At 38.2% G+C, this 23,580-nt stretch overlaps 1 protein-coding gene and 1 long non-coding RNA gene across 4 annotated transcripts; one reads left to right on the top strand and one right to left on the bottom strand.

The window, feature by feature from the left end:
- Positions 1–2,742: 2,742 nt before the first annotated feature.
- LOC122831858 (golgin subfamily A member 6-like protein 22) lies at positions 2,743–15,828 on the bottom strand. The gene is made up of 7 exons (XM_044118378.1): positions 15,544–15,828; positions 13,042–13,109; positions 10,674–10,769; positions 5,000–6,907; positions 4,118–4,281; positions 3,720–3,832; positions 2,743–2,924 (listed from the first exon to the last, which is right to left on the bottom strand). Exons 1-7 carry the CDS (start codon positions 15,651–15,653, stop codon positions 2,777–2,779), a joined length of 2,607 nt encoding a protein of 868 aa, XP_043974313.1. The 5' UTR covers positions 15,654–15,828; the 3' UTR covers positions 2,743–2,776.
- Positions 14,267–18,829, top strand: LOC122831859. 3 transcript variants are annotated; one of them, XR_006370775.1, is made up of 4 exons: positions 14,267–14,623; positions 17,342–17,508; positions 17,598–17,648; positions 17,809–18,829. It is a non-coding gene; the product is annotated as an uncharacterized LOC122831859 (long non-coding RNA). The 3 variants fall into 3 exon arrangements; XR_006370774.1 differs by lacking the exon at positions 14,267–14,623 and adding an exon at positions 14,663–15,303; XR_006370776.1 differs by lacking the exon at positions 14,267–14,623 and adding an exon at positions 14,663–15,303 and having other exon boundaries at positions 17,588–17,648.
- The last annotated feature ends 4,751 nt before the right edge of the window (positions 18,830–23,580 follow it).

Genomic DNA, 23,580 nt, shown 5'->3' with positions numbered 1-23,580 from the left:
TATATTTTTATAATTTTCACTCAATGGGTTGATGACGCATTTTGGTCCGTTCTGTTCTGAAATCCACAGTACAGAACATAAACACAGGAAGGCTAACTTCACCTGAGTCGTTGTTCATCACATTGCATTTGAGTAGTGTAATTTTAGATTATGCCGCACTGTGTTGCTATCGGCTGTAATTAAAAAGGTGAATCTGCATAAATTCCCACATGAAAAAAGAAGAGCGCTGAGGGAGAAAGCTGGACCTGAACACAACTTACGAAGGACCTACACTTATGCTCTCAACATTTCTCTCCAGGAGACTTTGAGTCATTCGTATGAGCAAAACTGACAAAGGCTCTAACAGGTGATCATCACCTTCGCAAGCTAAAAATAAATGTGCCACCAGTACTGAATATGAAACCACTGATTTGATTGGACCGACACCGGACCCTAAGCAGCTGTTACCGGACCGGACACAGAGCTACAGAACCACTTACCAGATCAGAGTCACATGAAGTCATAGAACACACAATTAAAAATTGAAGCATTACAAGAATGCTTCAAGTGTTGAAGCAATCAACATCATAATGTTGACTGAGGAAAAATTTTTAGGCTGACCTATAAATACACTGTTACAGTAATCAGTGTGACTAAAGATAAACACATGGTGAGTTTCTCTAGATCTTGCTGGGACGTTAGTCCTTTTACTCTGAAAATGTTCTGCAAGTGATAGAAGGCCGACTTTGTAACTGTCCTTATGTAGCTATGAAGGCTCAGGTCAGAGTCCATCACTACTTCCAACTTTTGGGCCTAGTTGCTGGTTTCTACATGTAACTACCTCTGCTAGGTATATATATATATATATATATTTAGAGAGAGAGAGAGAAATTGGTCCTGTTTTATTATTCAGGCCAGGTGATGGCGAGCTTAAAGTCCAGACCTAGAGCCCACAGAAAGATTTGCACCTTTGGGTGCTGGAAGACTTCTGCTCTCCTGCCAGGCTGGTAGGAGGCTCCTTGCAGCAAATGAACAATTTTGTCCCCACTCTCACTTGACTCTTGTCAGCCCAGGATGTGCAACAAGCACTTTAGTTATCCTCTAATCAACCCCAGCTTGGGGAAGATGAACTGAAGGGTGTGGGTTCATTTATGATGGAGCTGTGGGATTGATAAATTGTGGATTTTTTTTATTTAGTTTTTTTCTGTATTGCGCATTTTTATATGGCCATTTGGATGTTGTCACTGATCTAAATATGCATATAAATTTTCATACTATAAATACAAGGCATTCGCAAAAGCAACCTTCTAGTCTGTCTGCTCCTTCATGAGTCGTATCTACCTTCTGAGAAAACTAACCCATTGACCTCATTGGTCACAATCCATTTACATTGACTGAAAATATAGTATATTATTGATGGGTATTTTTCCTATATACCTAAATAAAAGAACTACAGACACGTAATATGAATTTTATGAAAAAGCTTTTGCAAAAGGAGAAGTCTCCGAAGCAGCTTCTCCAAGCTGTTTTTCAGAGAGTTCTGATTTCCTTTTACGCGAGCTCCTGTTTTATTGTCAAAGAAAAACAGTCAAAACAGTCAAAGGGGCAGAGGTCGTAAAAAGAACAGAGGTTGTAAACGTGTAGCCTAATCAACATGTAACCTAATCAACTAGAAAACTACTCAACTGCTCACATGAAGATAAACAGACATCCTGACCTCCACGTCAGAAAATACACATAAGGAAAGAGAACACTTTAATTAGACTGAATTTCACCTAAAGTAAAAACAAAATGATAATTCCGAAAATTCTCTAACATTTATCTTTACAAATATGCTACAACACTCATAAAAGGGATAATCATATCTTACTGTACTTGCTTAGCCAATTATTTTTATACATTTCTTTTCATTTAAAGGGATTTAAGGATTGAAGAATTGTTTTGTCATTATATTTCACAACAGATTGTGAAATATTAATATTAAAAGATTGTCTGCATAAAGCGATGCCTTATGTTCCACATCGTTGCTCTGAATGCTGGATTTGTCCTTACTGGTATTAATTGAAATGGTGACGGCCTCTGTGGCCAGGGGGCTCAGAGAGCAGCCCTGACAGCTGCCAGTTTATAATTTAAATGGTTTTGAGGTGTGAAAATTGGAACAAACTGTAGCAGACGGCTGATGGTACAATCATTCAATCCATGAAATGACTTTTCCCCAAAGCCAAATCTACTAAGGACTGCAACAGGATAGTCAGAGACAACACACTGTTAAGCAGCCGTCTAACTTTAAAATATGAGGCTGACCTTTAATGAAACATATTTGGCTTTTTGAAATAACTGATGGTAGAACGATTTCCAGCCTGCGACCAAATATTTTGGCTAAAACTTTGACGCCTGTATTCACAAGAGAAATAGGCCTGCATGAGGTGCAATCCGTTGGATCTTCCCCTTTTTGCAATAAGTGTGATACAAGCTTTGTAAAATGACTGAGGGACGGATCCTTGTTTAAAGAAATTGGTAATGGTGGCCAGGGTTGTACAGAAAGTAGGTTTGAGAATTGATTGAAAGATTCTGATGGGAGACCATCTGGACCTGGGCTTTTGTCAGATTGTATTGAGGCTGTTGCGAGGGAGACTTCGGACATCTTGTTTTCAAATTTTAGAAATAATGTCCCTTCAGCAGGGTTGCTAATGGTTTATCGGACTTGTCGCTGTGGACATAAAATTTAGATTTGTTGTTTAAAAGCAAAAATTGATGACAGAGTTGAGTGATCCTTGTTGAAACTTTAATAGAACAGTTAGTTATAGGGCCAAACGGTCATCGGACGCTCACAGATGAAACCGTTGTACTTTTTTTTGTCTTCTGCTCTCCAGCTCTCTGTGGCTTTACTTTGTGGCATATGCAGTGCTGCTCCTGAAGTATGGGCAATCCCTTTCATCCAGAAGCTTTAAGACAGAAACATAGATATCAGAACATTTATGATATAAAAATTGTACAGCAGCTTTTAGACATCAAACTGATATCTGTCTAAATGTGACAGTTATAGTTGTCTCTATAAAAAACGACACACTTGAAAAGACATTAAACTCACAGTAAATCAAAGGTGTTTTGCAAACTTGGAAGATTGGATTGGAGATCTAAATGTTTTAAAATTTCAAATTTTTAAAGGACTTTCTTGGCTCAGTGATCTTTATTTGACTTTGAATGGACAGGAAAGTGGGCTGTGAGGTAAAGGGAGGAAATATGAAAAAGGCCAACAGTCCTGGGAGATCCTGGAGTCGTTGTCACTCTCCATATTTTACTCTTCCACACGCTTGTGGAAAATATATTTAAATATATTTACATTTCTACCTATGTAACCTTTACAAACAATGTGTTCTACATCTTTGCTAAAACTGTCACCATGTTGTGACAGTTTGGTATGAGCTAGATGATCCATGTAAAGATCGACCCCTTCCACCTCCTCCATGACATATTATTGCACTCTGAAGAAATGCTCCGCCCCCTAAGAAGGTTAGGGTGATTGACAGCGCTAAGACCCGCCCCCAGGCTCTGATTGGTTGCTTCTAGTTAGCACTCAGAGCATTGGGAGAAGGCAGAGGAGCCCAATGTTTCCACATCTTATTAGTCTGATTCCATACTGTTAGGACATGATAGCAGTTTCAACAAATATGAAAAAATATTTTTATAAAAGTTACATACTGCAGCTTAAAATAATATTTTTAGATAACAGTTCTTACTCATGGGTTTTCTTTCGTCCATCAACCCAAAACCATCCGCCTGCTGTATGATGTAACCCTATCCAGAATCCTTTCGAAGTTTCATAGTATTTGATTTGAAGGGTGATAAATTCCTGTGAACAGATTTTATTTCTGACTTACTTCAGACGATCAATCAATCAACTTTATTTGTACAACACATTTCAACAACAAAGCAGTTCAAAGTGCTTTACATCATAGAAACAAATCTACAACGTAACACCTCCTCCTCTTATGTTTTCTATTGTGACTTAAAAAATTGTAATTAGGAGACGTTGATTCATCTAGCATGTATGATACAATATGGCCAAGGCATTAATCAACCCGAGACTTCCAGATTAGTTTTAAACTTAAAGAGTACAGGTGGCGTTTTGTTTTACCTGCTCCTCCAGATCATCAATTACAACCAAATCTGAACCATATAAATTGCACCACTTTCGACCTAGATCCCAGGTCATCAAACTTTTTACATCATCCTGAATCCAGTAGCAGTGTCCCTTGTATGATGGCTCTTTTACCCTGCAATCCTCACACTTTGGTCTCACTAGACAAGGGAAAAGAGCAGAATAAAGTGAAACTTTGGTAAAATAATCTCTAAAATAAAAAACATTTCTAGAAGAAATCCATCCATCCATTTTCTAACACCCTTGTCCCCAGTGGGGTCGGGAGGAGCTGCTGCCTCTCCAGCTGACGTCCTGGGTGAGAGGCGGGGTCACCTGGACAGGTCGCCAGTCTGTCGCAGGCCAACACAGAGACAGACAGGACGGACACACACACACACACACACACACACACACCTAGGGAGAATTTAGAGAAACCAATTAACCTGACAGTCATGTTTTTGGACTGTGGGAGGAAGCCGGAGAACCCGGAGAGGCAACAGTGCTACCAACTGCGCCACTGTGCAGCCATAGAAGAAATCCATGCAGACTTATTTAATATTTCAATCATCAAAATTATTCAAGCAAAGCTTTTAAAGGTAGAGTGCAGATCAATATTGGAAGGTGATTAAATTACGATATCATTCTAGTCAGAAGTAGTGTACCACAGTGTTCACTAAAAAAACAACAAACCAAAACTTGGCTGTTAACTTGTTGCTAATGAATCAATTTTACTGGCTCACTTTGTTGTCAGAAAAGTGACCTTCAGCACTCTACCTGTGCTAATAATGGTCAGCTACGTCATGAAAAACTGATAACTGAATAGTTCAAAAATAAAATGAATAATAAAGAGTTTCAAAGGTAATATAGAAATATAATTACTATCTAGAGGACACAGCTCTACAACTGGAAATCTTTGAAATTTCATGACGTAGTCGTAGAAGGTCTTCAGGGCATCTCTCTCTTTGCATTGATTCTCTGTCTCCATTCTCAATATGCTCAGCTTTCCTTTCTCTTTATTCAGCTCCTGTTTCTCTTTGTTCAGCTCCTGTTTCATTTTGATCAGATCCAGTTTTATTTTATTCAGGTCCGCTTTCTTTTCGTTCAGCTCCTTTGTCTCTTTGTTCAGCTGCTCTGTCATTTTGCTCAGATTCACTGTCTCTTTGCTTAGCTCCTCTTTCTTTTTGTTGAGATCCGTTTTCACTTTGTTCAGATCCACTTTATTTTTACTAAACTCCTGTTTCTCTTTGTTCAGCCCCGCTGTCTCTTTGCTCAGATCTGCTTTCTTTTTGTTCAGTTCCTGTTTCTCTTTGTCCAGCTTTGCTTTCTCTTTGCTCAGATCCACTTTCTTTTTGTTCAGATCTTCTTTCTCTTTGTTCATCTCCAGTTTCTTTTTATTCAGATCCTTTTCCTCTTTGTTAAACTCCTCTGTCTTCCTGCTCAGCTCGGCTTTCGTTTTGCTCTGGTCGCCTTTATTTTTGTCCAGTTCCTCTTTCTCCTTGTCCAGCTCCTTTCTCTTATTTCTCAGTTCATCATTTCCTTTGTTCAGCTCCATTTTTTTTTTGCTCAGCTTATCTTTGTATTTGCTCAGTTCATCATTTTCTTTGCTCAGCTCCTTTTTTTCTTTGCTCAGGTTGTCTTTGTACTTGTTCAGTTCATATTTCTGTTTGTCCAGTTTGTCTTTCTCTTTGTCCAGCTCCCTTTTGTTTTTGCTCAACTCGTCTTTCTCTTTGTTCAGCCCTTCTTTCTCCTTGCTCACCTCATCTGTTGTTTTGCTCAGCTCTGCTCTCTTTTTGCTCAGATCATCTTTGATTTTCTTCAGCTCCTCATTCTCTTTGTTCATTTCCTTTGTCAGCCCCGTTTTCTCTTGGCTCAGTCCTGCTTTCATTTTTTTCAGCTGATCTTTCCTTTTGTCCAGCTCCTCTCTTTTTTTGTTCAGCTCTGTTGTGTTTTTGCTTAGCTGTTCTTTCTTTTTGTTCAGCTCATCCTTCTCTTTGTTCAACTCCTCTGTCTTTTTGTTCAGCTCAGGTTCCTCTTTGCTCAGCTCCACTGTTAAATTCTTTAGGTCGCCTTCCTCTTTGAAAAGTTCCTTTTCATCTTTGCTCACCTTATTTTTGTCTTTGGTTAAATCATCTTTCTCTTTGTTAAGTTTGTCTTTCTCTTTGCTCAGCTCTTTCTTGTCTTTGCTTAGTTTTTCTTTCTCTTTGCTCAGCTCTGCTTTGTTTTTATTCAGCTGTTCTTTCTCTTTCCACAGCTCCTTTTTCTCTTTGTTCAGTTTCTCTAGCTCTTTTCTGAAATCCTCATTTCCTTTGCCTGGCTCTTTTGCATTTTTTCTCAGCTCCTCTTTCTCTTTATTCAGCTCCTTTCTATCTTTTATCAGCTTATCTTTCTCTTTGCTCAGCTCTTCTTTCTTTTTGCTCAGCTCCTCTTTTGCTTTGCTCAGTTCCTCTTTCTTTTGGTTCACATCCTCTCTCTCTAAGTTCAACTTCTCTGCCTTATCCTTCAGCTTGTTTTTGTCTCGGCTCACCTCCTCTTTCTGTTTGATCACCTCCTCTTTCTCTTTGCTCAGCTCGTCTCTCTCTTTGTTAAGCTCCTCTATCATATTGCTCAGCTTCTCTCTGTGTTGAGTAAGCCTCTCTCTGGCAAGCCTCGCTTTTACTTGGATCGACTGTTTGTCTCGGTTCACCTCCTCAATCTTTTTCTCCATCATTTTTCGTTCCTGAATCAGTTGGTTTTTTTCTGTTGCAAGGCTTGTGATATTTTCCTGCTGACTGGTCGTCGTGAAACTCACTAGAAAAACACACAAATTGGATATAAAGTCAGGGAAACTGTCATTATCTGAAAGCATCAATATTTTTCAGTTTCTCTCTCAAACCCTCAGAACATTTTCTCAGGATAGGTAGTCCTACTTTTTCTCAAAGACCAAACACAAGAGTATTAGGCTAACTGGTCTCACTAAACTGCCCGTAGGTGTGAGTGTGTGCATGGATGTTTTCTCTGATAGTATCTGTGTTGTCCTGTGATGGACTGGCGAACTGGCGCAGCAACAAATCCTGTCGTGAGGAACTACAACGCTCTGAGTGAATGGAGACGTTTGATTGTTGCAGTGGAAAATTACCTCGTCAAAATGCATCAACACAACAAATCTAATATGACATTTAAAAAACAAGCACTCGACTGAGTTTGGCTACATCGAGGTTCACTGCAGGAAAAAAGGACATCCGGAGCGGCCAGATCAGGGGTGGGCAGTCCTGGTCCTCAATGGCCAGAGTCCTGCAACATTTAGATGTCTCCCTGGTAGTGATGGTCTATCTGAAGCCAGGCTTCAATGCTTGTGTCGTCTTGCTGAAAACCACGTGACTGAAAACAAACGAGGCTTCGCTTTGCATGGGTCACGTGACTGCTTCATTTTGTGTGTCGGTTTTCAAAATAAAAGCGTGATGAGCCGCTGCTTGATCGCATCAGAGGATCAAGCAGCGGCCACTGCTGTCTTCAGCAGTGGCCGAAATAAAAGGAACCTTTTATAGTTCATGTGTATTAATGATTTGGATGATGGTGCTCATCAAAATGTAATGTTTGTTACCAGTTTTCTCAATGGTTGAGAAAACTGGCATGTTGTGGACAGGCGGAGCGTGGGATCACGTTGGGTTATTAGAGTTTATAGATCACCTGTTGTGCACCTGGGGACTGGAGTGAGTGGGTGATGGGGGAGGTTTTACTTTTTGCTGATCGCCGCGGCTGTAACGTCATATGTTGTCCTTGATCACTGTTAAACTGTCGGATCCGGTTTTTTATGCCTTTTGGACACCTTTCTGTCTTGGATGTCGATAAAATAAACCATCTTAAACTGCATTCTGGATTTGAGTTTTGATCAGCTGGCGCGTCAACAAAGATTCCCCTATTCAGCCGCTCAGCGACTTTGACAGTTGCTAATATGGCATATTCTGTGACTTTATATTTATGTGCTTTTATTATGTAAAACATTTTGAAACTGCACTGTTGCTGAAATGTGCTACACAAATAAACTTGATTGAAAAGGAGCCAGCAAGAAGAAAAAATCTGACATCAGGGAAAACTTGAGATGATCGATAAAATGATTCTTAAATAAAAATATTTAAACCTTTCACCTCCAAAATTCTCACCTTCTGGAAATTTCCACTATTTCTTTGTTCTGCAAAAATATATCAGTCTCTAACAGCAGAAACAGACTTAAAGCTGTTGGAAAAGTAAAATCCTGGCTGATGAGTAAAAATATAAGGGATCAGATCAGAGAGCCAATAGAAATCCAAGAAAAAGTGAATTTTTGAAGAATTTTAGATTTTCAGGAGGCAAATCAAAACTAAAAGAAAACTGTCTGCCCCAACAAGCTGCACTCTGAATTCACTAAAACAAATGTCTGTTGTTAAATCAGTCAGTGACAGAAGAAAACAGCCACTGACAGTCAACATATACCAGGATTGGCTACAAATCATTTTAATAACTAAAAAAGATTAGTTAAATAGGATGTAATTTACTCTCCTGTTACTAAACGTGAGTTTGACAAAAACTTTGTGACAATATTGCATTTACTAATTGTTTTTAAATATGTCTGTCTGAGTAACAAGGCTGTCACAGTTTCACCAGCAGATGTCACTAGTGAGGAATGAATGAAGCATCGAGTGATGAACCTTTGGGCAAAACAACGGACCGGGAAGCTTCATTGCTTCATGAGACTTCATTTGGTCATCACTGCTCCCTGGTCCAATACAGGTTCTCCAGAGTCCTGCTAATGACTTCATTATTTGACTCAGGTGTGTTGAAGTAGAGAAAAGTTTCAGGAGACCGGACCTCCAGGCCTAGAATTGGGCTAGACAGCAAGTAATGCAGTGCAGCTACCAACACTCACCCGGATTAGCATCACGGTCAGAAAGCTAAACAAATAACCCAAAAAATAATTAAAGTCTTTGAGCTGGCGGTGTAAGACACTGGTTCTGCCTACGCGCTACTGGTAGTAATATTTCAGACATAGTGCCTCTCAACCTCCACCAGACAGTGAACGTCTGCTTAAAGCTGCGTCATGTAACTTAAAAAAAAAAAAGGATTTTAGATATGCATTAAAATATGATATTATGTCTAAATTAGGTGAATGTATTGCCAGATAACAAAGAATCATTTATATCTAAAGTGAAAAATTAACAGCCATTCCAGGCGATCTGCAAAGATCGGTGATTGGCCGAGATCGGACTAATGAATGATTGGTATCACAATCTGCATCAAAAAATCCGATCGGAGCATCTCTACTAAAAAGTAGAGATAGAATTGTTCTAAAAAGTGAGTAGTCCACAAATGAAAGTTGTTTCTCTGGATTCTAAGTTTGTTCTAATTCCTTTTCTAGATTGAAATTGAGTACTCCACAGTTTCTAAATAATAAAAGGGGAATGAAATTAAAAGAGGAAAGGACACATTAGCGCGCATAATAACATTCAGACAAAACAAAGACATGACAAGAGTGAAGGCGGTGACATCTGGGACCATGAAACCACGTTGCTCAGTCTCCCTCCAGAAGTCCGATAAGATGTTGTTATCGAGGAATGTCCTTGGAAGAGCTCAGCTCCACAGCTGCATGGATAACAGGAGGGGGTGAGGAGGGAAGGAGCAATATATTTACATGTTGACAGGTTTCAGGCTGGGCAGCATTAAGTTGAACTGATTCTTGGTAACACTTCAGTGTCCCTGACTTTTTGTCAACCCTTAGAACTCCTCCTACTGCTGAACGCTTGCATCCCAATGCTTTAAATACTTGTTATAAAGGAAGCTACTTAAAATTTATTCTGTTGAAATGTGCGATGGAGGAGCCGTCACGAGCTCGGACTTAATTAGAGTCTGTGTCAGCATGCAGGCGCGCCCGCACATATACACACACACAATCACTGACTTACTTTTTGTTGCAGCTTAAACTGAGGCGGTTCATCCCGGGTGCACACGCGGTGTTCCTGCTTCAGTTAAACATTCATCCTAACCTGTTTTCAGCATCAAACATTTTGCCGGTTTTATTTTCAAGTAGGGTTGTTTCCAGATTGTGGCTTGCTGGGAGGGAGTCACCTGATGACTTGGTGATGTCATCAGAATGTACCAAGTGTTTTCTATTAAACTGAGTAATATATTTTTGTTTACAAGTTTATTTATGTATTTCTATTATTATTATTATTATCATTATTATTTTGTATAGTTTAAGACTTTATTTGAGTTGGAAGTAATTGCTCAGTTTTTGATTGTTTTGATTGTTCAGTGGGCGGAGCCTGTGGCTTTAAAAGCAGGGCTCTGCTCCACAGGCAGGCAGTCTGAGGTTAGATTCCTGGAGAAATCACACTGGAGGTGATAAACTGTTGATGGACTGTTGCACTGAAGGTACTGCTGGTTATTTGATTTTCAACCTGCTCTGGATATCTTTTGTGTGTGTCATGCACCTGCCATCTTTGTCCGAGCTGAATAAAATCCTCTAAAACGATCTCCGACCTGGACTAGTCATTATGTTTGACTAAATCATAATAGAACCCCGTCACAAAATGAAACTCACTGTAGACGATGTTTGCAGTCAGTACGGCACAAAGCAACCCCAAACACATCAACATCAGAGAAGAGAGGCGGACTGTTGATGATGCCACTTCTTCAGCTGAAAAAAACAACAATGGAATCAATAGATTATTGATTAATCAATCAATAAAGTTTATTTGTACAGCACATTTCAGCAACAAGGATGTTCAAAGTGTTTTACATCATGAAAGCCATCATAAACATCTTGCTGTAACAATTGTGAAAGCAGAAACACATTTTAAATTTTGCCAAGTTCAATCAATAAAATCATCAAAACACATTGAATGTGTTGGTCAATGTTCCAGTGATTGCTGGTCAATAGAAGCTTTAAATAGGTGGGGGGTTTATCCCTGTTTTAAATTAACTCAGTGTTTCAGGTGTGTTGCAGTTTTCTGGAAGTTTGTTCCAGATTTGTGGTGCACAGAAGCTGAAAGCTGCTTCTTCATGTTTGGTTCTGGTTCTGGGGATGAAGAGCAGACCAGAACCAGAAGATATGAGAGGTCTGCAAAGTTGATACAACAAGTCATTAACATATCATATTTTTCACACTATAAGGCACACCTAAAAACTTTCAATTTTCTCAAAAGCCGACAGTTCGCCTTATAATCCGGTGTACCTTCTTTATGGACCAATACTGAGCCACAACAGGTCTTGCAACTACAGTAACCAGCCGCCGACTTCATTTTACCCCGTAGAAGAAGAAGAACTCCAGCCGCTACATATCGGTGTCACAGGGCATCCAAAGCTAAACTGCAAACTGCGTGGGAACAGTAGATGACAGAAGGCGAACACACGTTGACCAAGACGGGGAGACGGCGCTGGACAACATGCGCCACTATCTGCCAGTGGATCGTAAATGCTTGGGCTGATAGATCATTTTTGGTCCGAGCTTTCAGGAAGGCAGGAATTATCACTGAACTGCTGGACAACAGCGACACTGACTCCATTAATGACGACTTTGACGAGACGGAGCCGGGCATGTTGGATGTATTCACCCAACTGTTTAATTCAGACACTGAAGAAGAAGAATTTGAGGGATTCGTGGACGAGCAATAAATTAATAAAATGAGCTTCACATGTTTATTTTGTGTGTTTACAGCTGACCAAAGGTTGGTCATATTGTGAATATGGACATTAACGTTTGAACAACGTTGAGTTGTTGATATATTGTTATTGATTTGCACTATTTAAGAATGTTACTATATTGTGATTGCACTAAGGTTTGATTTACCGTTACAGTATCAGACTGTTTTTACGTGTTCATTGAATCAAGGAAAAGTTCCCCTCCACTATGTGATATAAATGTTGCTCTACATGTTACCACGTCACTGACTTTACCTCGGGGAAAATAATAAAACAGCTGTTTATTCATTTTGGAAGTGAACGGAGATGTCAGAACGCTGGTTTGTGATCTATTAATAAAGTTTGACTGACCTATCTGACTGTTGTTGACATTTCCTTTAGTGCAGCTCCATTTAATGGATGAATAATGTAACCCCAGCCTCTACTGTAGCGTCTCTTCTATGCGCCTTATAATGCGGTGCACCTTATATATGAAAAAGGTTTTAAAACAGGCCATTTATGGAAGGTGCGCCTTAAAATGTGGAAAATACAGTAGCTTGGATGCCAAGCCTTTCAGTCTGTCTATCAACTAGCAGAAATCTTGAAAGTCTATTTTTTAAGCAACACTGAGCCATTGTAAGGACTTTAGAACTAGGTGATGTGCTCGATCCTCGTGGTTTTAGTGAGAACACCAGCAGCAGCATTCTGGATCAGCTGCAGAGGTCCAGACTGAGGCGCGCACACGCCGATGCAGCCTGTGGCCAGAGATACCGCCTGCTACCCCTAGACGTATTTTATGAATAAATTAATCAAAAAGGCTGAAAATGTCTTTTGGTGTTGTATCCCACCCCTTGATTTTGTTGAGGTCTTCCGAAACGGGTCGTAAGACAACATTAAAAACATGTTTGTTTAGAGTTGATATCAGATTATTCAGAATAATAAATTAAACATCACTAATTTTATACCACACTAAAATTGTGTTTATTTCTCCTTTATTGCACATCTGCAATCTAGCTATTCTCCATTTTATTGTTTTCATCATGTAAAGGACTTTGAATTGTTGCTGAAATGTGCTATACAACTAAACTTGGCTTGCAGAGAGATTTCTCAGATGAGAGAAGAAAATTAAAGCTTCAGGTTTACACTTGACATAAAAACAACTCCTGATACAACCCATGTTAAGAAACTATAACTTCCTACAGAGGGAATAAAAATGTATGAAATGCATTAGGGTAGTATTACTACTTTTTAATTCTCAAAAACCGTAAAATACTTAGAAAGTCACTTACATTTAGGAGGATGTTTGGCATTGTTGACATTGACAGTAGAAGAGTCTTCATCCCTGTTGTTCTCCATCCTTTGCAGGAAAAACAACAAAGATTTAGATATTATAAAATGTCCAACAGCTGATTGAGCGGTTTCAGCTGTAGCTCATGCGGATTCTTCTTCCTCTTCTTAAAAGTCGTCAGGATCTGATGCAGCATCTCTATCGCTGCTCTGTGGGTTATTTACTTTCTCAAACAGTTTTGGGAAACAAGTTTGCTTCTGTAACAAACCTTTCATGCCAAGAAGTTAGTTCTCACTCTGTCTCCTAAACGTTGCTGCAATTTTCCTGTTCTTGGTTGTAAAATATATCTATTCACTCCATAAAGAATTTACACTCTGATGCATATAATATGTTTTATATGTTTGCTCTTGTAGAAGATATATTAATAAATCAACCACAATTTCTCATTTGGTGATCAGACCAACTGTAAAACATTGACTTTGTCCAGCCAGCATAGAAAGAGAAATGACTAAGTGATCATTGGTATATAGAAGAACAAATAGTTCAGTGTTGGAAAATATATAAAAAGACACGACAAAGCCTAAACCTTTTAGTAAAAAATAACTGACTATTTCTACCCACTCTGCATGGTGTTGGTTCTTTTCACTGATGTTTCTAAAAGCATTTTTAGAAACATCAGAAAAAGAAAAACTAAAAAAAAGAAAGAACTATGTCTGCTGTGCAGACCAGCAGGCCGGTGTGTGTTAGAATCACAGCAGCAAAACAGAAAAAGACAAATAACTTTGCAGTTTTTTCTCCAGTGAGTTGAACAGATAATTTTAGCCAGATGATGACTGAGTTGAACAACAACAGGATAATAATTTTGTTATCTATGTTCAGATAGTACTAGTTACATTTACTTCAGCAGTTTCTAAAAGGACTTATGTGAAAAGGGAAAGTACTTTTACTACACTGTACTAATTACATTTACTCAAGTAATATTATAAATTTTTGATAATCTTGACTAGATTGATTTTCAGTAATAGAAAAAGACCTCAGAGATTGGAAACATTCGTTTCTTAGATTTCTGTAATGCATGAGCTGTTTATGCAAATATGAGTATAATTACAAAGCATTTTATACATGTCACTGTTTACATCATTATTTATTTTGTGTTAATGAACATGGTCATTTTATTTGAAAGGTTACATAAATGTATGTGTGTATTTACTACTTTAAAACCTTGTTTACTCTGCAGCATTCCTCCCACTGGGCATCTCTTCTTGAAATCCCAGAAGAATCCCAATCAGGCTATAAAAATCAGCTCAGCTATCTCTTCTTCTGTTGCCTCAGAAAAATGACAACGCGTTTCTGTTGTAAAGTTATGAGGCAGCATGTGGAATAGGACGTCTGGAGGTGGGGCTCAATACTCTCCACCGCCACGAGGTGTCGCCCTGCTACAGGCCCAGCAGGGTCTGTGAAAACCCGATCACTACGGAGGAGAGCGGAGCGAGGCCGGGTACGGTACAGCGGGACTGCCGAAGTAGAGCTAGGGGAAAAGACGCAAAAGTTGTTGACCTGCTCTGCTCATCTTCACTGTTACAGTTCATAATTTTTGTTGTTACTTTTCACAGCAGCAGCTCTGCTATTTCAGCGTTCTCAACCAGACATTATTCTCCTCTCTATAGTGCATAATTGCGCATTCAGGAGGCTGATTCTGGTTCTGCTGCGTTCAAGCGGATGCTTCACGGTTGTGTTCTGGACGGAACCAGTGAGGCATAGACTACATCCTGTTTTGCCTTTAACCCCACAGAAATAGCCTTAAATGACAAACCCTACTGGAAACAGCAATGGGCCTCACAGGTTCCTAAATAGATGGAGAATAAATCAATCTGGGAGCTGATTGTCCGCTCTGTGACCGTTATTTACACAGACCGGAAGGGCGTCCATTCAGCAGGTGGACTGAAGTTTTTCAGTGTTGCGCTGGGTACAAGGGGTAAAGCCACTAGCAACAGCCTTAATTTGGGATTAACACACAAGAAACGGATTTTACTGTTGAATATTGATATAATAGTGTAACTGTTGTCAGTCATTTCTATGGCAACGGGTCTGCGTAGCGTAGCAAACACAGGGACCGAGAAAAATGAACGAGTGGTTTGGAGCTGTTCTTCAACGGTTTTTCAGCGTTATTTTCCCTTGAAGCGGCGAACTGCCCTAAATTAATAATACCTACATCTCAATGTTTCATTTTATAAATGGAATTGTTTTGAGGCGGAAGCGGCAGGTAAACGGTTGTCTTTTTGTTCTCCAGCGTTGTGCGCATGCCCGAAATTTCTGGACGTAAACAATAACATGCAACGTGTCTATAGTAACGGTAGTTAGCATTTAGGCTAACCGGCAGTAACAAGTCACTTCTAATACACAAAAATATCTTAAAATATAATCGATGTGAACAAAACACTGTTTTGAACTTACAAATACTTTTTAAAATGAGACATATCTCTTACTTGTGCTCTTAACCCACCTGTGAAAACAGATATCAGTATTCAGTAATGGCTTTGCTGCGATGCTGACTTCTTCTTCTTCTTCTCTGATGGTTAGTGGCGGTTGGCAACCAACGAAATAACATTTCATACCGCCACCGGCTGGTATGAAATGTGGAACAGAATATCACTAAAAGATTATATTTCTGTTCATTCAATTTAGCGAAACATTATCTGATAACTTTAACTTTTCGAGTTGTTACTAAATAAGTCAATCAAACTTAGTTTAAGTTTCATTATTTAAAAAATTTTAAATCAATTGTTATTTTTCCAAGTGATAGCGCATGTTCTATTGTCTCATCATCCCCACTGTGTCTCCAGGTAGGGTAACGGAATTGTTTATTGTTAACGGAATTGTTTTGAAGCGGAAGAGGTAGGTAAACGGTTGTCCTTTTGCTCTCCAGCATTGTGCCCCTTCCCGAAATTAAACAATAACATGCAACGTGTTTCTTGTAACAGTAGTTAGCATTTAAGCTAGCGGCATTAAATAGTCACTTCTATCACAAAAAATATCTTAAAATATAATCTTTGTCAATAAAACAATAACTTGAACTTACAAAAACTTTTAAATATGAGACATATCTCTTACTTGTGCACTTAACCCACCTGTGAAAACTGATATCAGAGTCTTCAGTAGCGACTTTGCTGCGATGCTGACTTCTTTTTCTTCTTCTTCTTCTTCTTTGATAGTTAGTGGCGGTTGGCAAGCAACGAAATTGGTGTATTACCGCCACCGACTGGTATGAAAATATTACCTGATAAATTTGACTTTTCAAGTTATTAATAAACGAATAAATCAAGTCTAGTTTTGCTTTAATTCTATTAAATCTTAAATCAACGTATATTTTTTTCATCATAATTATGACAGCGTAATATGTTCTATTGTCTCATCATCCCCATTCCCCAATGTGTTTCCCTGAAACAAAGAGTGCTGTGTAGCCCAGTAAACCCCAATCTGTGGCGACAAGTAATTGTCTCTTCTCCTCGTCTTCCATTTACTTCTCATTTCTTTACTTTTCTATTGGATTATATAGAAGCAACATTCTTTTTTTTTCTTTCTCCCATTGCTTTTGCATTTTCACCTTTTGTTTAATTACAATTTTTATTTCTGTTTTACTAAAATGTAAAACTAATTCATTAATTTAGCTGCCTCTTTTGCAGCCTCATCAGTCATTTTGTTTGCTTACAATAATGATCTGGTGTCCATAAAAAGTTGATTAGGTCCATCAAATTTCTATTGTGAATGTTTGTTGAATTTCTATTAAGATATCTGGTCTGTTTTCTGAATTGTTGAATTGCAATCTGACTAGTGATGAACTGGAATCTGAACGAATTGCTGATCCTAATGGTATTTTTTTTTCCAATTAACTGAACGGCTGATAATATTCTGAGAATTTCTCATGTGTATCTGAAAGTGCATTTATTCTTTTTCCCTACTTTGATGTTAAACTCTGGTACAATTAAAGCAACTCCAACACTATTTTATAATTGATCATTTATTTATCTTGGTCATTTTTCAACTTTTCCAAATGTTAAACATGGGAAATGTCTAAAGAGAAAACATACAATGCTATAACAAAAAACAAATAAAATGAAAAAGTAAAAGCAACAAAAGAGACAAAACTAGTACAGAAATAGATATTTAAATTAATGTCAGCACAAGAATACAAAATGTAAATCAAATAAAGTGTACCAAGGAGCACAAGCTTATTACTTTTATACATGCAGCATCATCAACATTAAAACAAATTTTTTCTGAAACTTAATATCCTTATCTAGATATGTTGCTTTTCAACTGGCTTCACTGCAGTTGGCCTCTACCTGGCCTCTACTCGGCCTGGCCGGGCTGCTCTACTTCGGACTGAACGCGTTTCCTCAGCCCCGGCTCAGTCTGGAGCATCATTACGCAGCCTCCAGGCGCCATGCTTCATTACTGCACCACCAAAGTGAGTTGTTGTTTTTCCCAGACAAAGGAAGAAGAGAGAGCTGGGCTACTTTTTATAGCCTGATTGTGATTTTTCTGAGATTTTGGTAGGAATGCTGGGATTGTGGTGATGAGGACAGATGATCGCTGGTGGCGTTGCAGGTGAGCTAACGATGATTTTTGTTTTCCAACTACTAAAAGTTGCAATACAGTGGCATATATACATGCTCTAATTTTAATTTTAATAAAGGTGTTGGACATAACTTATGGAGTCAGAATGGTCACATGTTGGCATTCATAATATGTTCCAATGTGTTTTCAGATGTTGGTAAACTGCCGCTGCAGACCATCGTGGTTCTTCCTGCAGCCTCTGACTTGGAGGATGTCTCATCAGTGTCCATCTTCCTGACTGCCAGTCGGTGTTTACCTTCAGGATGTCCAGAGACCTTCCCCTTTCTGGAGCAGGGATCACATGAGCTCAAAGTGCCGATGAAACATTTCTAATAAAAAAAATGTGTCTGATGTTCTTACAGAGTTGAAGCGCATTAACAATCAGTTGTTTTTAACTTCCCAATACGTTTAATGAAGATTCATCTGCTGTTCAAATTATACTGACAATGAATAAAGCTGCATTCCTTATAATCTGAGCTTTCCTAGTTTTCCTAGTTTTAATCCTAGTTTTAAGCTTTCCTGTTTTCATATTTTGGTCACTAAGAATTGATTAGGGGCTTAAAAAGTTTAAATTCAATCTTGTTTATCACTAATTAGGTTACAAGTTTTAGACACATTTTCTCTTTCTTACACTGAAGATTCTCCAGAAAAACAGCTAAACAGTGAGTGGATAGAATGATGCTGCATGAAGTAGAAATGAACAAACATGATTTGTAATTTACTACAAATCATGTTAATAGCAAACCTGATAATACTGGCAAAATGTCTGGTTTGCTGAATAATTTATTCACTTTTGGATACCTTCATTCAGGGGCGGATCTAGAAAAAATATTTATGGGGTGGCAGCATATGCAATAAAAACTAGACAAAAACACTGATATTCTGTTTTTTCTCGCTTTGTGTCGGCATTACCCTACACACGGACCCGTTGCCATGGCAACCGACAGACAACAGTTAGAGCAGAGATTTCCGATCAGGAGAATCAAAACAAAAAAGTAGCAAAAACACCAAACCAGATCATTCGGTCTGTTACATTCTGTTGTCAGGCTTGATGTCTATATTGTCATTATTCATATATTTTCACCTGAACACAGCGGTGGTTGATTAGCTGATTTAAACACCTGCTCTACTGATGACTGGGTGTGCAGGTTGTCCTATTTTAGAGCTAACGGAACCAAAACACATCAAACTGCACAGCACATGTTAAGGTTATCAGAGTCAATAGCAGGCTAGCAACAGTTAGGTACTATAACTAACTCACTGCTCACGTTTTCAATATTTTCTCTAAATTAAAACTTTTTCCTTACCTGTTAAATGTGAAACGGTTGAACCTTGTTATCTATGGCTGTCATAGAGTTGAATTAACCGCTAAACATTACGTCCTTTTTTCAGATTCTTTGCATGATTGTGGTATTTCAACCAGTTCTCACTCCCAACTCATCATATATTGACGCATGGGACGTCTTTCCTCGTCACATATTGACGCGAGGGGTTTTACCTTATGCCTTACCGTAATTTTTGCCCTAAACCTAACCAATTTGTGGGGTTTTGAAGTGTCGGCAGTGTTTGCGAGGACCCTTCACGTGAATAATCCATGTCAAACATGTGACTTTCCGAAATCGTCAAAATCGTCAACATTTTACGGTGAAGGAACCTGCCCAAGTCGTCAAGTATTGCTACCCTTCGCATCAATACTTGACGCATGGTCAGACGGCGTACCGACTCGTCAATATGAGTTGCAACGGTATTTTCCTGACCACCGACAATCCTGACTCAATGGACAGCAATGGCGTGTGGCAACAGGGGTGGCGTGGCTCTCAGTTGGGGTGGCAGCTGTCACCCAGTACCACCCCAGTAGATCCACCCCTGCCTTCAATGTTAAATGTCAATGAAATATGTATATAATATTTTCACTGTCTAAAGCTCCTCACATTTTTGGGAGGATTGTCTTAGGACTTTGATGTCTTAAACTACAGTATGTACAATAATATGAGGAATGGCCTCTTGCCCAAAATGTCTCGCTGGACCAGCACCAATCACAATCAATGAGATCAAAGTTTCATACGCAGGCAACACAAACTTGAAGATTGTTCTGTATGATTTATTTTAGCAAGCAAATTACAAAGTTCAAACTTTTCATTGTTTTCCTGTTGCCTCTCCTGCTCTGGTAAAAACCCAATGCATGCTGGTTCTATACCAGTCCATATACTTACAGAAAAAATGGATCCACAGTTCTTCCTGTCTTACTTAGAAAATCTATTACAAAACTAATGAAAAATAAATAAATAAAATCAACAATCAAACTCCTTAAATAATGCAAAAAATATGAAGTAAACTAAGAATAAATTAACAAAATCCTAGTTGATAAAGAAATAAAGTATAAATAGCTCCAACATTAACAAAATATGTATTTGCTCAAGTGTACCAATGAAATATGCTTTTAAAGATACTTTGTGTATATTTTGAAATACATGCTCAAAGTAGAATTTTTTTTTAAATTCACTTAAAGCTTACTTTAAAAGTAAACTATTAAATATACTGAAATTTCAGAATGTTTTAAATTACATCTCAGTGTATACTTTAGGCTAATAGAGTATGCTTTCATAGGTGCCTTAATAATATTTTACTATTTTGTTAAAATGGCAAAGAATAAAATAAATGAACAATCCTTATAGTGGAACTTAATGTAATGTTGTTTAACAAAGTAAATAATGTGTTCATGCCTCAAAGCATCATCTTCAGTTTTTTTGAAAAGTGCCATAAAAAGAACAGCCATGAATCTGGTGAAGGTAACAGGCGCTGCTCAAATTTACCATTTTTACTCGCATAATCCTGCCTTAAAAGTAGAGAGGGCCTTGATAATAATTAGTAGTTTTGGTCAATTCAATGAACCTTGAGTCAATATGTCACTGTTTCACAATTTCCAATTTAAATCATATACCCAGTCCTATTTATTATATCTATTCTGTCACCTTCTGTTGAACAACTTAAAGTGACTGATTTCCATAGAGAAGCAAGCTTGTTTTTATCAGAGGATAAAATAAGAAACTTTTTTTTAGAATAAAAACATGATGAAGCAAATGTCACCCGGGTTTTAACATTACCTTTAAAATCTTAATTAAAAATCTTCTCACTGTACAAGTAGATGAGTCTGCTAAAAATAAAATTTGATATCAAATGGTCATTTATCATTATTGTTTTATAATTCTTTTGCAGTATTTGTCAAAATAGAGTTATCCAGTGCTGGTCACAGTCACATGTGTAACAGTTAAATTTTTTCTGAAATCATACCACTGCACAGCAATTTTGTTGCTGTTTTTCTTTTTTTTTTCTCCAGATTTTCTGCTCACTCAACGATCTATGTAAATAAAAGACCACTCTGTAAGTTTTCTTGGATTTATCTCTATTTTGGTTATAAACAAAACGTTTACCGTTTCTACAAAGTTTGAAAATAAGAAAAAAATCACTACATCTATTCACTATAGGCAGGACAATAAAGTGATGTCAAAGGTACATAATGCTTCATCAAACCCATCAAAGCCTCTCCACCCTAAGACCAGTCACTCCCAGTCACACTCATTCATTCTGTTCCTCCAGGACGCAACAGCAGCGTCAGGCTGACCGCAACTGGATGGGGGTTATTGACCACTCAACCAAAAATAAAGCAGCTTTATTCTCAGTAATTTAAGGTATATTTTCACATCAGTTGATCTTTACTTTCCAAATAGTCCATCTGAATTTTATCTTTTCAAGAACATCACCCAGAAGCATTAGTTCATTTCCTTATTTTACAGCATCTCAAAAGATTCTCATTTTACCTGTTTAAGTAATTTTTATTTTTTGTTTCTTACACTAACGTTTGGGACAAAGATATTTGTTAACTATGATTTTGGAGTTTCCCAGTTTTGTATTAATTTTGTTTACCAAATAATCAAAAGGTTGTTCTTCCTATTTACCTTCAAGCTAAAAAGTTTTGTTTGAAATTTTGCATGTAATTTTCCTTTTATATTCTTCTATTAAACATTATTGTAGCTTAGTTCTAAGATTGCTTTGTTTTGACCAATTCTATTTTAAATACTTCAAATTATTCATTCAATCTTTTTTTTTTTTTTGTAAACCATGAATTATACAATGGCCAATTTTTAATCTAGACTCCTTAATGGAGTCCCTTATAAAGGTTGCTACAATCGATAGTAGCCTCACAGGGACACCCAGTAGAAGGAAACAAACGCACCCAACACTTTCATTCTACTGGCTGAGAGGTTGCCAGGCAACAGTGCCAAAAGACGTTTCCAAAAGCGAGCAGACTAAAAGTGAACGAGAAGTTTTGAGCACAATCATTACAAGTTTTGAGAAGAAACACATGAAGTCCTGCTTCCAGAGTGAAAATGTGAGTACTTGGACTAGGACAAATAGTCCTAGTTTAATTTAACAGGGAAAATGTTAAATTCCCCTGTAGTTGTTCTGTGGACCGAAGTTAGATCAGCTGGTTTCTGTCTCCTGTCTTTGTCTCTTATGTTTGTCTTTATGTTTCTTTAGTGTTACACTTCTATACTGTTTTTTATTTTTATTTTTGCTGAGTAGGCAATTATCTGGGCTCTGATGTAGGCCTTCAGCCCAGTTCACATTGTATGATTTTTTGCCCTTACCAATAATTTTAACTGATCATCCTGTAGTGTGTGGTGTTATGGCTGATCGGGTCCAGTCAGTAGAACGTTGGGACCGCTCTGATCTAAAATCAGGAATATTCAACATGTTTGCCTTGACCCGGTGATCTCAGTGTGTGTGGTGGCCCCCACCTGGGAGCGAGAACGCAGCCTGTTGAGTGTGACAAGTAGTAAATGAGAAAAATTTAAAAAACAGAAAAATTGTAAACTTTTCGCACAGAGTTCATCTGATTTAGAAGCACATTCTAACGTTTGGTTGAAATGGCACATTTAATTTCTCTCCAGTAATAAATAGATAATAAAATACAGAAAATGTTATGTTGTGTCAACCTATTTGTAGTCTAAATAGAAGGGCAAATAGAGAAAAATAAAGGTGCAGAAGTTCATTAAACTGTGACAAGCGAAGTGCAGAAATATTGTGCAAGCGGCTCCAAGAGCGGCGGAGGTGAGGCCAGAAAATTTGCAATTCCCTCACCATGCGGTTTCAATAAATGGAGCTTGAAGACCTTCCATGATCAGTTGGGAAAAAATAAGTACAACTGGCATCTGGTTTTCTAAAAGCGAATACGCACAACATGCACTCTTCCAGCTCAATCTGCTCGGATCTTTCAATTATTCAGCTTTCTGAAACAAGGCCCAGTACCTGCACATATTCTACAACATCAACTTAAAGACGTATAATTAAACAGTTTCGGTTAACGAAACAACAGAGCAGAAAAGAAATTAAACCCAGTTTGTTACACAGGGGAAAAAATACAACTCACCTCCACATCGTAGTGCAACAAATATAACCCTTGATTGCGCTCTGATCTCCAGTTCCTAATCCAAAGCTTTAACTTTTTAAAAAAATAAACTACAGTTACTGCTTCAACGTGTTGCCCATGTTTGCTTACTCTAAATTCAGGTGTGGTATCGTGGAATTTTACGGGATTTCATCTCTGGAGTTGGAATGTTTATGAGTGAAACCACACTCTGAAATCAAACACGTTATACCTGCAATTTTAATCGGCTAGTGTGTCATCTCTCAAGTTCTGAAAATCAGCCGGCAATTCTAAAATCGTGCCTCGTTAACTGGGCTTTAAAGGCATTCCATACATGCTGGAGGCGTCTTGGGAGAAAGTCGCAAACAAGACATGTATCTCATCCTAAATGAACTTTAGGAAAGCGAGGAAGGAACAGGAACAGAGTGAGTGGGGCGCAGTCTGAAATAGGTATCCTTTGATAGCCACAGGAACGGATCTGCAGCAGGCATTTAG

This window comes from Gambusia affinis, linkage group LG05 (assembly GCF_019740435.1).
Source record: "Gambusia affinis linkage group LG05, SWU_Gaff_1.0, whole genome shotgun sequence".
Lineage (NCBI taxonomy): Eukaryota > Metazoa > Chordata > Actinopteri > Cyprinodontiformes > Poeciliidae > Gambusia > Gambusia affinis.
This window is presented reverse-complemented; position numbering and strand designations above follow the sequence as displayed.

Bases quoted from the DNA above. Each gene is read 5' to 3' on its own strand.
- LOC122831858 (XM_044118378.1), bottom strand. From the start codon at position 15,653: ATGAAATGTTATTTCGTTGGTTGCCAACCGCCACTAACCATCAGAGAA. The intron at 13,110-15,543 runs GTGGGTTAAGAG...TTTCCTGCAAAG, and splicing joins ACTGATATCTGTTTTCACAG to GATGGAGAACAACAGGGATG. The intron at 6,908-10,673 runs GTGAGTTTCATT...GTGTTTTTCTAG, and splicing joins GACTGCAAACATCGTCTACA to TGAGTTTCACGACGACCAGT.